The following is a 16,388-nucleotide window of genomic DNA, read 5'->3' as shown; positions in this document are numbered from 1 at the left end:
TAGGTGCAAGAAGAAGGTTTGGGTGTGATGCACATTTGCAGTGCACACAGAGCGCATAGCATAATGTCAGGACAGTTATTACAGATGCTTTATTGGTAGACTTGCTTGAGTTGGTGTTTTCTCTCCATTATACTGGCACACAACTATTGGAGGTTTTCACCTTCTTAGAGAGTTAGTATGTTGAATACCATCCACTACTACGTTTGTTCTTAATGTGAGTTGCAGCCACATCAGAAGCTCAGAAGGAATTGTGATTATACCTTTCCTTTAAATTATTGTGTACCTAACTAATCCTTCAAATAGAAGAAATGCCACTGGATCCCACCTATTTACAGTTATTAAGTTAATTTAGTAGGTATTTATTGAATATTTACTCTGCACTATGTTGAAGATTTACTTTGCTTGTATCAGAGGTGCACCAGATGCACATTTGGCCAATAACGTCAATATTCAGCTAAGGCCAAAGCCAAAAAATCATCATAGAATAAACTTCTGGGATACTTTAATAAATCTGAAAATTTATCAAAATTTAATTATTACAATGTTATTAATTTTAATAGTCAGATTTTTAAAGTTTGATATATTGAAAATTTTTTGTTCTTGTACTGTTGTTGCTGCTAGATTACTCCTGGAGTTAAGTCTACCGTTCATTTGCAAATTAAATCAACATTTGCTTTTAAATGGTGATGCTGCAGTTGCATAGAAGCAGTTCTGCAAACAAGACTTGTGCAGTGTTTGAAGAAGATGGTGCCTGAATGTTTTCAGAACAGATGTGCTAAGTGAGATTGTTGATATCATTTGAATTTTTTTGAAGGTTCTACTAGTTTAGCTTATACTTGCTGCTTTATGCAATCGCTTGAGAAATGTTTATACTTAAACCTTAGATCTAGAAACGTGGCTTTGGAGTTACATAATTGGCTTTCAGGATAACAAAAACATGTGAATTTCTACCTGCCTTTCAACGTTGCGTTCACCTGATTTGAACATTTTCTGTGTAGTAGATTGATTAAGAAGGATCTTTCAACATGTGTTGTATAATATTTCTGTAATTGCTCTCTAAGAGCACATCAATTTGGTCATTTCTTGAATAGGTTCTAGCAGATGAATTACTTTCTCTCAAGGAACCATTGCTTATTAGTAATTTTGTTTTCTGTTGCCATTGTTATTATATTCAGAGTATAGTAGTAAAGCTTTTTTTAATGTTAAAGCAGATTTTTTAAATAGCTGCTTGATTGAGTCCATGACAAAGCAATTCAGAATCTCTTCTATGTCTGGTAGTTTGTCTTTAGAAGGAGAGTTATGAAAGCGATTCACTATATTTTTGCTTATGTGAAATATTATATTTTGTTATATTACGTTGTGTTATAATTAGTTTCTGAACATACAAAAGGGTATGAACAAAATATAATCTTGTGTTTCCTCAGTCTCTCCTGGCCTTCATCATCTGTGTTCCTTTGTCAGTGAAAATTGCATCATCTTTTTCATTATTGATTTTCCATTCTGTTAGTATTTCTTCAGATTCACAGTACACGTGTATGAGAACTAGAAATTTCTTAGCAGACAAGTAGAGCAGAAGCATAGTTGAATTCCACATTAACCCACCATCTTGTCAGTTTTAAAGACTTCCAGTTGTCTCTACAGGTCTGAATGTCTGATGAGATAGAGAAATAGCATATTTAATATTAACTAATATTTTTATGTGCAATAGAATGTAATTCAGGAGCATTTTATAGTAATATGCTTTCTAGAAGCCCTTTTTGCCTAGGATTCAGAGCTTGGATAAATATAAGAAATTCTTTGTCTTCAACACTAAAAATGGTTGGCAGTTTCTAGTGATCATTTTGACATATTTTTTCACATTCACACATTTTTTAATCACCATAAATTAGAAGTACGGAATTGTATTACAGCATTCTTATGAAATCTGTTGTTCTGAAGTTTTATTAGAGAGAACAAAGTATGTTTTCAGTATCTCCTTTTTCTCTAACACTTCATCATGTTTATTAATGTTCTTTATTTGGTTATCTGGGTTGAAGATGATAATGGATGTTGGCTTGCTTTTGGAGTTTGTCCTCCTTGTAAAATTTTGAAGGGGCAGAATTGACACTCCGCTTTTAATTCTTTCATAGAAGATGTGAAGAATTCCCAAAGAGGACTTTTTAGGAGGACTTTAGGTCGAAGGGAAATTAAATACAACTTAAACCCACATTTTAAAGCTTATTTTGTTTAACAAGATGAATGCCATTCAGTTTTACATAGATCAAAATTATGATACAGGCTAGTCTGCAGTCTTATTTGTGTTTTGGAACCATATTTGTGGCTGTAGAAGGATATTATGTTCTTTCTAAGTTATCTTGGCAAACTGTAGACTTTCTTGATATTCATATTATTTGTCCATTTATTTCCCTAATATCTAACATTTGAAAAATTCTTAATACTTGGGCATATACTTAATGGTTTTGACTGAGAGAGACAGACAGACACTCTTCATTGATTTGACTGGGAAGGTGATGAGCTCTTCAGGCCTTTTTTTTTTTTTTTCCCCAACTCGGTTTTCAATTGTCAGTATTTATTTTGGTCTTTCCTCTCCCCTCCTTGGGACACTCCTATAACTTTGCAGACAAAGTTTTGTTTTCTGTGTATATTTTTAATCATGCAATTTTTCATCTAATATTTGTGACTGCGTACAACATTCCAAGCATTGTTCTAGGTCCTGGGGATAGAGTAGTGTACAAAACAAAGCTCCTGCCTTCTTAATGTTCTCCTTGCCATGGAAGACAGAGTAAATAAATAATCAGAGGAATGAATATGTGTTAGATGGTGGTAACCATCAATTTGGGAAGAGGATAGAGAGATGAGAGGGGAAGAGATATTATAGATAGATGGGTCAAGGAAGCCCTCTCTGAGGTGGTCTAATTAAACAATGACCAGAACAAAGTGCAGTAGCTTGTCATTTGAAGATCTGTGGACAGAGGATTCCGGGCCAGAGAAAAGCAGGTACAAAGGCTCCAAGAAGACAGAAGTCTTCCTGTGTTAGAGACACTGCAACACACTGTTGTGGAGAGTGATTGGAGTTGAGACCAGAGTGAGCCAGGGACAGATCATGTAGGATTTTGCGGGACCTGATAAGGAGTTGAGATTTTGTTCTGAGTACATTGGTAAGCCATCGCATGTTTTTTTTTTTTTTGATTTATTTATTTTTCCCCCCCAAAGCTCCAGTAGATAGTTGTACGTCATAGCTGCACATCCTTCTAGTTGCTGTATGTGGGATTCGGCCTCAGCATGGCTGGAGAAGCGGTGCGTCGGTGCGCCCCCGGGATCCGAACCCGGGCCGCCAGCAGCGGAGCGCGCGCACTTAACCGCTAAGCCACAGGGCCGGCCCAATCGCATGTTTTTGAGCAGAGAAGAGATGTGGTTGATTTATTTTTTTGAAAGATTTCTTTGCCTCTTATAATAAGAAGAGGTTGTAGTAGGAGGCCGAGGTAGAAGCAGTTAGGAGGCTTTTGAGATAATCCTGGCAAGAGGTGATGGTGGCAAGAACCAGGCTGGTATAGCAGTGAGGGAGGTGAGACGGGGCACCCGCTAAGCTAATGAGAAAAGTGTATTGAGGAGGAGGGAGTGTCAGTTATGTCAGATGCTCCTGACAGGTGAAGTAAGGTGAATACTTGAGAAATGACGATTGATATTAGCAACAGGGAGGTTATTTGATGACCTTGCCAGAGCAATTTTGGTGGTGTAGGGTTGGGCAAAAGCCAGGTTGGAGTGGGTTTAACAGAGAATGGAAGGAGAAGAATAAAAGACAATGACTGTAGACAACTCTTCTTAAGGAATTTTGCTACAGAGAGAAGCCCGGAATAGGGTGGTAGCTAGTGAGGGAAATAGAATCAAGATAAGTTTTTTTGTTTTAAGATGGGAGAAATAACTGCACATACGCCAAAGGGAAGAGTACAGAAAAAGAATAGCCATAAAATAGGAAGGAAACTCAGGAGAATGTATTGTCCTAAATGTCAAATGAAGAAAGTGTTTCAGAAAGGATGAGTGATACACTGGGTCTAAGTAAGAGGTCCAGTAAGTTGAAGTGTGAAAATTGCCCTTTGGATTCAGCCAGATGCAGGTTTTGGTGACCTTGACAGGAACCAGCTTCATTGTAGTGGTGAGAATGAAAGCCAGATTGGAATGAGTTGAGAGAATGGGATGTGAAAAAGTAGAAAGAAATAACTATGACAGCTCACTTGACAAGTTTACTATAAAGAGGACAGGCAAGATGGTGTGGTAGTGGAGGGGACGTGGAGCCTTGAGTAGCGAGTGGGAGAAAGGGTACCCTGGAGAAAAGGTTGTCCATCAGGAATAGGTGCAGAGGGTAGAGCGAGTGGTTACTGATGAAGAAAGGGTGGTAGAAAGAATAGTAGATGTTTCTTTTTCTTTTTTGTAAAAAACATAGTAAGGGCATTTCTTGCTTGTGAGGATGGAGGATAGATTGTTGAAGGTTTGAAGAGATACAGAAAAAAAAAGGCTTGTGGAATGGTCACCTGGTAGAGTGGGAGAGTAGATTGGAGATATGTAGTAGGATTGCTAGGCAAACTGAGAATGCACTTCATGTTTGTGGTTATAGGTTTAAAGTAGTGGTTCTTGACCAGGGGCAATTTTGCCCCTAGGAGATATTTGGCAGTATCAGGAGATATAGTTGGTTATCACAACTGGATGCTGGGGTGATACCAAGTGTCTAGTGGGTAGAGGCCTGGGATGCTGCTAAACATGCAATGCACGGAACAGCCCCCACAACAAAGAATTATGTGGTTCAAATGTTAATAACGCCAAGTTTGAGAAACCCTGATTTATAGTAAAGCTAGTCAGTATGTGTATGAGTTTTTCTTTCTTCTCACCACCCACTCGGAACTACTTACTAAGTTGATAAACTGGACGTGAAGAAAACTGACCCTAAACAAATAGACTCATTCAGATTGTGTTAAGTATGCGGAAGGAATAAGTTGGGTGATGTGATAGAAGATAATGAGGTGAGGGTGCAACTACTATTGATAAAGTTGGCAGAGAAAAGCCTCTGTGAAGAGGAGGTGTTTAAGATGAGACCTGAAGGATGAAAAGAAGCTAGCCATGGGAAAATGCCTGGGACTAGCATTCTAGGCAGAGGAGACAGCATTATAAAGCCCCTGAGCCTCAAGAGTGAATGAAGTAACAGTTTCTCTTAGGAATTTTCTAGAAAGAGAGAGGAAATAGTATAGTATTAACTGTAGCATATGGTTGTTTCTATTGGCTTCTATTATTCTCATTAAGGAAATTTTTTTTCAAATGTTTTATGGGAAAATGGTCTAATGTATTTATTAAGTGCCTTTTGTGAGCTCAAAAATACACAGACTACCGGCCAGGAAGAGTGTGTTCCTTTCCAGATAAGTTGCCAACTTTGAAACAAACATGTAATGTAAGAGCTCATAGTCACAGAATCCCACCAGAATTATTACACACGCTTGAGGTAAACTGTATTTGGTTTCAGTGTATTAAAGTTGTATTAAATTTCTTCTTGGTTTTCTTAGTAAATATTTGTAATATTTAGTTTAAATCCAAAGATTACAATAAAAAGTAATTTGAAGCAAACTTCTTTAGCTTTTACCCCTAAATTCATATTTTAAGACTTACAGTTTATTATTTTAAATTATAATATTTATTATTTACTTTGAAATAGTGTCTCTAAAATATATCAGTAGTTTTTTGGACCAAGTTTTATATAATTTGAAAAATCTTTTAAACTTTTTGGTATCTTTCATATCAGATTTATTTGTTCATCTGAAACTTAGAAGTCTTGTTAGTCAGAACTCTTTTAGATGCAAATGACAGAAGCTCAACTCAACTAAACAGGTAAAAGCAAAATTGGTTGCAAGAAACTAGGATATCTTAAAACCAGGGGGAAATCTAGCAACTAAATTGAGGGAAATGGCAGCTGGAACTCAGGCACAAATGGGATCAGAAATTAATGATTTTAGGACACTTTCTGTGACTCTCCACTGCTTGTTGGCTTCATTGTTTTGTGACAGAATGACTTCCTCTGTGCCAAAAAATATGGCTACCACACACAGTCCAAATCCTCACATTTCACAAGTTCTGCTCTGGGAGCAGATCCTGTAGGTCAGTCTGATTGCTCTCACAGCAGCCATAGCAATAGCGACAAATGGATTGCCAGGCATGGTACTAAATGTTTTGCTTTTGTTAACCCATTTAATGATTTTGTGAACCCTCTGCAGTGGATGTTATCATTACCCACATTTTACAGATGAGAAAACTGAGGCCTGGAAAAGTCAGGAAACTTGACTAAAGTCACAAAGCTTGGAATTGGCAGAGCTGGGCTTTGAGCTCAGGCATTTGGTACCTACCAGAGCTGATGATTAGCCACTATATCATGTTCATTGAAATCAGTCACCCTGAGGGGATAGAAGGTTTTTTGTTTGTTTTGTTTTTGTATGAAGAGTTAAACTATGTAAGACAGTGATATGGTTTTAATTTATCCTTATAAAAAAGTTATGACAACTGATATTATTTTAATGAGCTGTTTTCAGATCTTTGAAAAATTCCATAAATTTTTATTCAAAGAGACACACATGGTGTGGGTTGCCTACACAGCGTCTGTCCTGTGTGCTGTACGGTAAAGGGACCATCTGCATTGGACCGCAGTTGTACTGCATCAGTGGTTCTCAGCCAGTGGTGATTTGGCCCCCAAGGGGACATTGGCCATATCTGGAGTCATTTTTGGTTGTCACAACTTGTATGGTAGGTTGCTACTGGCATCTAGTGTGTACAGACAGGCCCAGGATGCTGCTAAAAATCCTACAATTTGAGACAGACCCCCCCCCCCCGCCCCGCCCCACAAAAGAATTACCCAGCCCCAAATGTTAATAGTGCTGAGGTTGAGAAAGCTGTACTAGATAAACTGGACCATTTTCAAACTAAGTGTCTCTGTTTGGAATGAAGAAGTAAGAAGAGTGAATGGGTCAGGACCAAGGATGGTGAAGGGTAAGGCCTGTAGGGTCACGTTAGGCTGAGGTGCCTCGAAAGGAGGACTAACTAGTGGAAGAAGTTTGCAGAAGGAGATGTAGGAAAATGGAGCAAACTTGGCTAGTTTCAGCATTCTCCCTGAGGATCGACTGTGTGCATACACATAAAACAGTAAGGAAGCCTGACTTCTCCCTTCTTCCTCCCTCCTGTGCCTGATGATGGTCTCATAGGACTAACTGTAGGACAGCATTTCAACAATATTCTTGACAAAGATGGGCTTCGTGATTTATTCTGATTTATAACATTGAGATTCAGTGATCAGTTGGAGACTCTGGTTTGTATGAAAAGAAATAGAACCGTTATTTTTTAAAATTATTTTGTGATTTTTGGGTTATAATTATACCAACACCGAACATTTATTGAATGCTTTCTGTGTGCCACTGTGCTAAGTCAGTGCTTAATCTCATTGAACTCGAATAATAACCTTTTAAGATTGTTACTATGGTTATGTATATTTTACTGATGAGAAAATGAGTCCCAGAAGCGTTAACCAGCATCCTCAAGGTCAAACAGCTAGTAAGCTCGAGTTAGAATTCTGGTGTGATTCCATAGACTAAACTCTTAACACCAAATGGTGTGCTGCCTTTTTCCTCTTAAAGACGATTAAAGAGCCAGCCCTGGTGGTCAAGATTCGGCGCTGTCACCGCCCGCGGCCCAGGTTTGTTTCCTGGTCATGGAACCACACCACGTGTCTGTCAGTTGTCCTACTGTGGTGGCAGCTCACATAAAGGATTAAAAGAAACAACTAGGATACACAACCATGCACTGAAGCTTAAAAAAAAGAGACAATTACAGTCCTTTCTCATGCTTATTTCCCATCTATAGTTGAAGTTTTGATACCACCAGGTAATTCTTTGTATATTTGGTCTCAGTTCTTGTTAGTGAGAGAATTTATATATGTTTGGAAACAGATATTCCATATATATTTGAAAGCTTTTAAAAATTGAAGCTGTGAAATACCCTATTTCCAAATGGTTCCTAAAAAAAAATCTATTGAATAGATGTAGTAACCAATTTGGGGTGATTATTTGGATATGATGATTTTGAAAAAATGCTTATATTTTCCTTATATATAAAAGTTTGGTATTATTAAACTTTTTGTTTTACAATATATTAGATAGTTAAGAGAAATATTTTCCTTTTAGTTTTAGTCTTAGCTAATCCATCTGTGTAAAACATTTTACAAAATCTTTCCAGTGAAATTCTGTGTAATAGGGATTTTAATACCAAAATAAGATAGATTTCTACCTCTCCCATTGGGAGAATATTGTTTTAAAAGAGAGAGGACCCTTCAGTATTTATCTTATTTGTGAATAAATTCGATTACTTTAAACATTTTCTATGAAGTGTGTGTGTCAGTCCATCAGACTTTGACCTCTAAAGCAAACAGCTGTTATATGTATACATATACTATTATTTCCTCTTTGGGAAGCTTAAGGTGAGGAAGGTTCTGCCATTGTGCAGTGACTAGGTGGAGGAAGGGCTGGGACAGCACAGGCGGCCCCAAGTGCTCAAGACTTCTTGTAATGGGGGTGAGTAATAAGGTGTCTTCTTTCTTGATAAAGATATTATTACTTTTATTTGTTTCATTTACATTTGCCAGCAGTTCCATATTGGGAGAAAAAGTATTGAGATTGGGGAAGGGGGGTTGCAGGGTGCCATGGTCTGCCTTCCTTTTGGTTGCTGCAGCTTCCAAGTTTGAACCTGGTTTCCTGGATGTTCCTGACACCTCCTTCCACCTTCATCCTCACTGAGTCATGGCAAATTCTTGGGAAAAATTGATGACAGTGCCTTATTTTTACTGTTTTTCCTTTGCAAACTTACTAAGTTGTGATAATTGCTGGCTCCTTTTCTGCTTGTTTGCTATGTTAACTTCCAGGTTACGTACTTTGTATGGTTGTATATAGTTGATCTTGTTGAAAAATCAATCTATGAGTTAAATAATAAAAAGTTTGATTAATGTTAGGAGTATAGAAGATGTAAGAAACATTGGTTTATGTGTGGTCAAATTTTTTAAATGGGTCGTTAATTGATAACTCCCTTCAGTCTTTAATGGTTAAATGTGGTTTGAATACTATCTTCCTTGTATTCCCAACAGAATTTGATTCTGCAAGAAGGAAAATATCCCTATTATTTAAAAATAATGGTCTCAATATTTACTTATTTGAGAAATCTATTTTTGATGATAATTTAAATTGAGAATATATGCCTCAAACATTTAAAGGAGCACAGTCTGTGTAACCTGAAAGATGAGTTCATGGCCTAGCATAGATATTAATCAAATGTAAATATTGCAAGTTATATGTAAAAATCTGATCTTTTTTCCAATCTTGCTTTATGTAACTTTTTTGATATGTGGAAAAGAGGGACAGTAACTATAAACTCAGAGCCAAATGTGCTTTTGTTGTTCCAAATTTTCAATGCTAGAAGCATATAAACCTGCACCTGTTGGTAATTATGAGCAAGCCAGCCTTTGCCAAGTCCCAGGCCTCTGCTTAAAATTTTTTTTACTGGAACTAAATGACGTTGCCATTTTTATTTTTAGGTTTGCTGGCATGGGTAATCTCATTAAGGTGCTAACCAGGGACATAGACCACAATGCAGCACATTTTTTCTTGGACTTTGAAAGTAAGTCTCTTTAGCCCTTCACAGCTGGTGCATAATGGTAAAGGTGAAAGATTAATTATACTCACACCACAGTGAAGGCCAGCCAGAATATTCGTTAATAAAATATGGGGATCAAACAAAGTTTGCATGATTTTTTTTCTTAATCGTAGGCAAACATCACCATCATATGTATAATTCTTTAGTTTTTCCATTTGCTAAAATCATGTTGAGTCTGTAGCCAGTGCTGTCCTTTCATTAGTCCATGAAGCAAGTAGCCTTATGATGAACATTCTAACAGTATGCCTTAGTGATGCCCAACAATCTGTTTGCTTATAATCCGGCAATAATTTTCTAAAAAATTAGAATTGTGCTGCATATCCAGAATCAATACTTTAAATAACCTCTGCAAATTATTAATAATCCAAATTTGGTTAGAAATATATGGTCTACTTAATGGCATACGGGAAGTAAGTTTAATATTCTGCTATTTTAATATGAAATGCAAAGGTGAGCTGTGGCCAAAGTCTTAATATTTGGCTTTGAAATAAATTGTTGTTTCAGTGCAGTGTGAAGATTACATGTGAATAATTATTGATCAGAAATTTCTTTTTCAGAATACTAGCACTATTGGAATACTTACAGAATTTTTCATTATAAGGCCATTAATGAAACTTGTCTTGGGAGAATTTTGAGAAGAATTAGACCAACAGTTGTGCCATTGTGTACAGGAAAACCACATTTCACCTCTAGGTCCTACATATCAACACCTTGAGAACCCGGTTTGCTGTCTGCCAGAGCACAGTCTGGGTAACCTGAAGGACGAATTCATGGCCTAATGAACGTTTTCCCTGTTACTATTTTAAAAAAAAAATAAATTTCAGATGTTCTTTTTTATAAAGGGATATTTTCTCTTTTCTCATTCTTGTCTTGACAGGTACCTTAACATGGGGAATCTTCTTAAAGTTTTGACATGCACAGACCTTGAGCAGGGGCCAAATTTTTTCCTTGATTTTGAAAGTGAGAAGATGATTTTATATCTATTTCTCTTTGCCTGCAGTAGACTGCGTTTGTCTTGCACTAAATGAATGTTTCCACTTTGCCATCTTTTTAACTGCTTTGCATGACTGAGCTATGAATTGTTTGAGTAAAATTTCTAGTGCCTTCTAGAACTGGAAGTCATATTTTATAGATTAAATTGTGATAAAATGTTTTCGCTTGAATTTTTATGAGATTCATATCTCTTAGTTGGACATTATTTTATAGTTTGAGATCTCTAATGAAAACATTTGAGATTCTCTAATGAAAACATTCTTAGGAAGAAATTTTGATGGAAAGGGCAAATGCTACTTCAAAAATTGGTAATAGAGACAATATTCGGGGAAAAATTTATTGCAGCTGAGAAAAATTGACTAGGTTTCAATTATTCTATGTACCTATTGAAGTATTTTAAATATAAATCTGTTCATGAAGGCCATTCAAAGCTCAGTATTTTGGGCATAATATTAAAAGGTAGGTGTGAACCTTAATTATTTAATCTTTGCAGATAATTTGAAAAGTGGAGAAATTCATTATATATATTTATTTCAGGAATTCATTTTTTTCTAACTCTAAATAAAAAGAAAAATAATGGGTTCACAGACCTTTAAGTAATTTGCCTTCTGTTTGTTTTATGTTGCATGACCTATTGTAATATGGTCTAAGAGTGGCAGGTAAGTGTCATTGACCCCCGTGCATGTTGAAAAGCTTTTGCTTTTTTGGCTGTCAGTATTGCTTTAGCTTGTCTGGTTGTCAAATTGAGAACAATGATATTAAATTGGTGTTTTAGTGTGAATGTTGCTATTTTAATCACAATAAAATTGTTAGGAAAGGGTGAAGAGATAGCCCTTAACTTATAAATCATGTGATCCCTTGAATTTTTATTGAACAGATTTTTAAATACCTAAAATTTAAGACCTTTCTGGTTTTAAAAACAAAATAAACAAATTCCTTAAAATAAATTCCCAGATCGTCATTGCATTTTTCATCAACTTCAATTTAGTGTATGTGATATTATATAATTCATTCTATTTTATGAATAATTTATGTATTTTTTCTTTAAACCAGGACAGTTATCTGAACACATCAATTTATAGCTTATCTCCATTTTATGGAATAATTTGTGGTCTCTGATATTTTTCTACTTTTATTACATTTCTATAAGTGTTCTGTTACAGTTTGGGTACTGTGTGTAGGCTAGCAAAGAGTAGTAATGTCAATATCAGGACCATATTAAATTGTTGGGTTTTTAGGGGAAAATATTATTAAATGAATATTCGTTTTCTTGACCCTTCTCAACAATTTAACAATGCTATTTTAAGTGCATGTTTAGCATGAATTTTAATCAGCTTGGGGATGTTGAGCAGATTGCTGACTTGAAGATTATCCTTTCAGATGAGGCAACTTACATTAGAGCTGTACTTTATTTGCGTCTGTTTCAATCTTGGTCTTGTATATTTTTCTGCTATTCTGTCTCCTTTTTATTCTTTGTCTCAAATTCCTTTCAGTTGCAGAATCTTGGCTTTGATACAGTCAAGATCTTGTTCAAGACTTGGCACTTGATCTTTTTACAAGCCTAGCATTATGTTGTGGTCAAGTGAGAAGCCTGAATTTACTGTAGTATTTAAAATAGTATTTGCTCTTGGTTTTCCAGTCTGTGGAGATTTGGATCATTATCCTTAAAATTTAAATAGCTAATTTAGTGGCAGGAAAAGGTTAAAATTGCTAACAACAATGACAATAACCATAATGAAGAAGTACACATAAAGTGTTAACTTCTTAATGTAGAACTTTTGGTTTGACACTTACTGGCATACTGTAAATGAAAGTTAGTGAAAACATACTGTATAGTGGGCCAGAGTTTGCCCATAGTTATTTCTTACTTAGATTTTTAAGTGTTTTCTTTTGAGTCTAACATTAGAGTTCTCTTAATCAATTTTAACTCTCATCTGGATATTTGCATATTTGTCTTCTTTTTGGAAATATGTATTTGTAAAAGGTTACCTTATCGTCAGGCTACTATAGTGACTTTAGCCCATCTGATGGGTCCTCTCTTAAACTGTTTTATACCAGACTCAAAATTGCCAACACAGTTGATCTGCCAGTTCCTTATGATTACTGAGAATAAAGTCACATTCTTTTATTAAATAGAGTATTTAGTGCTTCATTGTTTAGATGAACAGTAATATTCAGGTTACAAGAGTAATTTAGTTTTACTGTTTCCATCATTCTAATTGGTTAAATCTAGCTCATTGTGTCTCTGTGGTTGGGCATCTATAGAAATAATTTCATACGGATAGATATACTGGCATTTTGCATTAAGGTATATACAAATTAACTGTCCTAGTACATTTAAAACATAATTTAATGGAATCCTGTAGTTTACAAAATGAAGATTATATCTAAAGTAAGTCATTACTCCCTTAATTTATGCACGTGCACACACACATACTGTTTTTCACTTCAGTTCAACATACATTAATGGCTTGCCTCCTGGATGCCAGCCAGTGGGAGCTGGGGATGCAAAGATAACTAAGATACAACCACTGCCTTTGGGGAGTTCTCAATCTAGTAGGATAGACAGAAATGCAAACTAATAATTTCCTTTACATAATTTACATTCGAGGTGTAAATCAGGAAGAGATTAACTTTACCTAGTAGTGAGTAGATTGGGCATCGTGGAAGACTTTCTGATGCTATTTGAGTTGGGTTGTGGAGGGTCTGTTAGAATGGTTCAGGCTAATTTAGTGAAGGACATTGTAGAAAGAAGGAACAACATGTACAAAGGCTCAGGGCATGAAATGACATTCTGAGTTCAATGAAACATATTGTTATCTACTCTTGAGGTACTAGAAAGAGGGTCTTTTAAAACCAATTATACCTATATGATAAAACTGTATTTAATTAAGAATAACGGTTCAGTTAAAATATAAGACCAGAATTACTCAATAAAATTTGGCAGCAGTTATGCTGATGACATCATATAAAAAGCACTGAATTGGGGCCTGTATAGCATCTTCTAGTTCTTGGAATTATTTTATGACATTATTAATTTATGGCTCTTCCTGATGACTAATCTTTAGCCTGAGTAACTGCTACATCTATTAGTTCACTAAATTGTGGTTCTTGGGAGAAGAGGGACTTGTATTTATTTTCACGCCCCTTCCCAGCCTTAACATAGTGCTTTGTAAGTGATAGAAGTCGAGTATTTGTTAGTTAACCTTGATTTGCTTATCTCCAAGTAGACCAAAATAGGAGAGTAAGTATAGGTGGTCATTTGTAAATGAGAATAGAATCTTACTTTCTCTAATTCTTTGTTATAGTGCCTTTCCATTTAGTCATCCATTTCCTCTAATTCTTGTGTCTTTTATGTTACCTGTTTCCCCCATCTTTAAAAATATTGATACCCACCCCTTTAGTCTAACTTTATTTTTCCATTTTACCTCTTGCATATTTTTTATTGTTTTTGCCCTGTACTTTCAAATATCTTTATTCTGGAGGCATTTTTTTATATTTATTTTCCTAAAATGATATAGGGTTGTATTTGTTCAGAGATAAAAATGCATAATAGCCTCCTTTAACTCATGCTGGAGGCATATTTATATCTCTGTACCTTCTCATTCATTCAACAAATATTTATTATAGAAAATCTACTAGGTACTGAGTTTATAGTACAGTGGTTTGTGCTATATGTTGAGGTCCCTGCCTCAATGAGACTTATGGAGATAGATTGTAAACATTTACTGAATAAATGAATGCAAGATTAAAGCAGAAAAAACCCTTTTCACAATTATAATTTTTATGTGACTTTTTATTTTTTTCCTTTATAGCTGATCTTTGCCTCCTTTTGTACCATAGCAACTTCAATTTTAGCAGTTATTTTCAGTGACTCTTCCATAGGAAGCTAACGTGAAGTTATTAAGATATTGAATTTTACCTTCAAACAATAAGAGCAACTGAAACGTGCTTTAATTTCCCTTGAACAGCTTTTTAAACTAAGCTTGATGAGTAATCAGTCATACTACTCTCAGTAGTAGATACATTATTCTGCAATCAAATGAATGTCCTTTTAGTAGCTGGCTAAGTGGTACATTTTTCTTCAAGGAATAAAATTTTTCATTCTTTGCTCTGAAAAATCAAAGTGACAAGTCTTGGTTGCATTATATGATACCATTTTTTGAAAAAATGCTTTACTTTATATAGCCTTTTCCCCTCCCTGGTATTTCACCCTTTTGCATGACTTGCTATCAGTAAAGTAGTGCTTACCTGTCTGCTATTTTCTGTTTGTCTTCATTTCTACAGCAGTCTTCAGCAGCTTTCAAAATTATAAATGTGACTTTTCTGTGACAGTCTAAAAAATGTTTAATCAGTGTGGTGCTGGGTATTTTTTTTCACCCTTAGGGGAACCTGTAATATTCTCCTTCATTTTAAATTTCTTGGTACTTATTAAACCTTTAATAATTATTAACCACTTCCAAGGTCTATCTAAATCAGCCTGATAATGTTTCTTTTGTATGTAAGTCTCAGTGTCGCATTTTTTTGTTAGCAACTAGTCACCACACCAAAAATACGTAGTTTAGTATTTTTAAACTTCACAAATATCTTTTGATATTTAATAGTCAAAAAATTGTCCCTTGTCATGAATTCCCACTTCATGAATTCAAACTATGATATGTCTACTATTGATGTTATGTCTGTAGTTTCACAATTCCATAAGAAAAATTATAAAACTGCTGTTATTGCATGTAAAATGTATTTTTCTCTACTGCATCTAGTGTAAGTATAAAAGTTATGAGGTGTACTTTTTAGAGTGTGTGTCTAACTATTACTTTGGAGAATATGGTCTGGCTAAATGTGAAAAAATATTACTGCTAAATGACAAACTCTGATTTTTAAAGAATCATTTAGCTACTCTATCAGTATTTGCTCCTAGTAATACCTTTATGGCTTTGGACACAGTCGTTTTAATTTTTCAGTTGGCTCCTCTTGTGTAATTATTTTGTCATAGTATTTTCATTAAAAAAGAAAACATATGATTTCTGAAAGGAAATTTGAAAAATAAGGGAACAGATATGAGAACACAAAGTCTTAAGTTGGCTTTGCATGTGAATGTTATTATTGTTGCTGTAGTCCAGTTTTAAGTATTTTGAATTTAAAATTTGGTACTGTAATTGTTGAAATATGTGGTATATTTTTGACTAGTTGGCAGGTTAATAGGTGGAATTGAATTATGACATGCCCCAAGCACAAATAAAGTTACAGTTAAACTTCTGGTTTCATGTGTGAACTAAGTTTCTTTACATTTTCTAAGGAAAGGAATATATAGATCATTGTGTATTTGTGGGGAGGTGAAGAGCATGCAGAAATATCTAGATACTAGTTTTATATGATTGGTAAACGAAGAAGTGTTCTTAATTCAGTTTATAAATTTGGTCTGCCTCCCCTAGCCCCATAAGAAGAAATTTCAGCATGGAGGTGTTCTGCCAGTGTAATTTCTCTCTAAAACATTATGGTAATCATAATGTTTATCATTTTAAGTGCTTTATGCCTTATCTGTGATACTGAATGTGGTGTAGTTGGAAAGATTTATGAAAAACTCAGTTTCCTCACGGAGTGCCCATTCCCCCCTCCAAAAAATAATCAAATGTGTTAAATAAAAAAGATTTATCCTTAGAGAAGCAAAT

General features: G+C 35.2%; 1 protein-coding gene across 8 annotated transcripts in view; it reads left to right on the top strand.

Annotated features, from left to right (window-relative positions):
* Positions 1–16,388, top strand: part of CYRIB (CYFIP related Rac1 interactor B) — a 144,894-nt gene that overhangs the window by 103,478 nt on the left and 25,028 nt on the right. For 5 of the 8 annotated variants that reach the window (XM_058564935.1, XM_058564939.1, XM_058564934.1 and 2 more), the window contains one exon: positions 10,604–10,686. In XM_058564935.1, the coding sequence (XP_058420918.1) occupies positions 10,614–10,686 (73 nt within the window). In that variant the 5' untranslated portion in view covers positions 10,604–10,613. Of the gene's footprint in view, positions 1–9,607; positions 9,691–10,603; positions 10,687–16,388 lie in introns of those variants that run through there. The other 3 variants (XM_058564938.1, XM_058564937.1, XM_058564941.1) reach the window with 2 other exon arrangements.

The sequence above is a fragment of the Diceros bicornis genome, chromosome 21 (genome assembly GCF_020826845.1).
Source record: "Diceros bicornis minor isolate mBicDic1 chromosome 21, mDicBic1.mat.cur, whole genome shotgun sequence".
Lineage (NCBI taxonomy): Eukaryota > Metazoa > Chordata > Mammalia > Perissodactyla > Rhinocerotidae > Diceros > Diceros bicornis.
The sequence above is the reverse complement of the archived record's forward strand: the minus strand, read 5'-3'. Positions and strand labels throughout refer to the sequence as shown.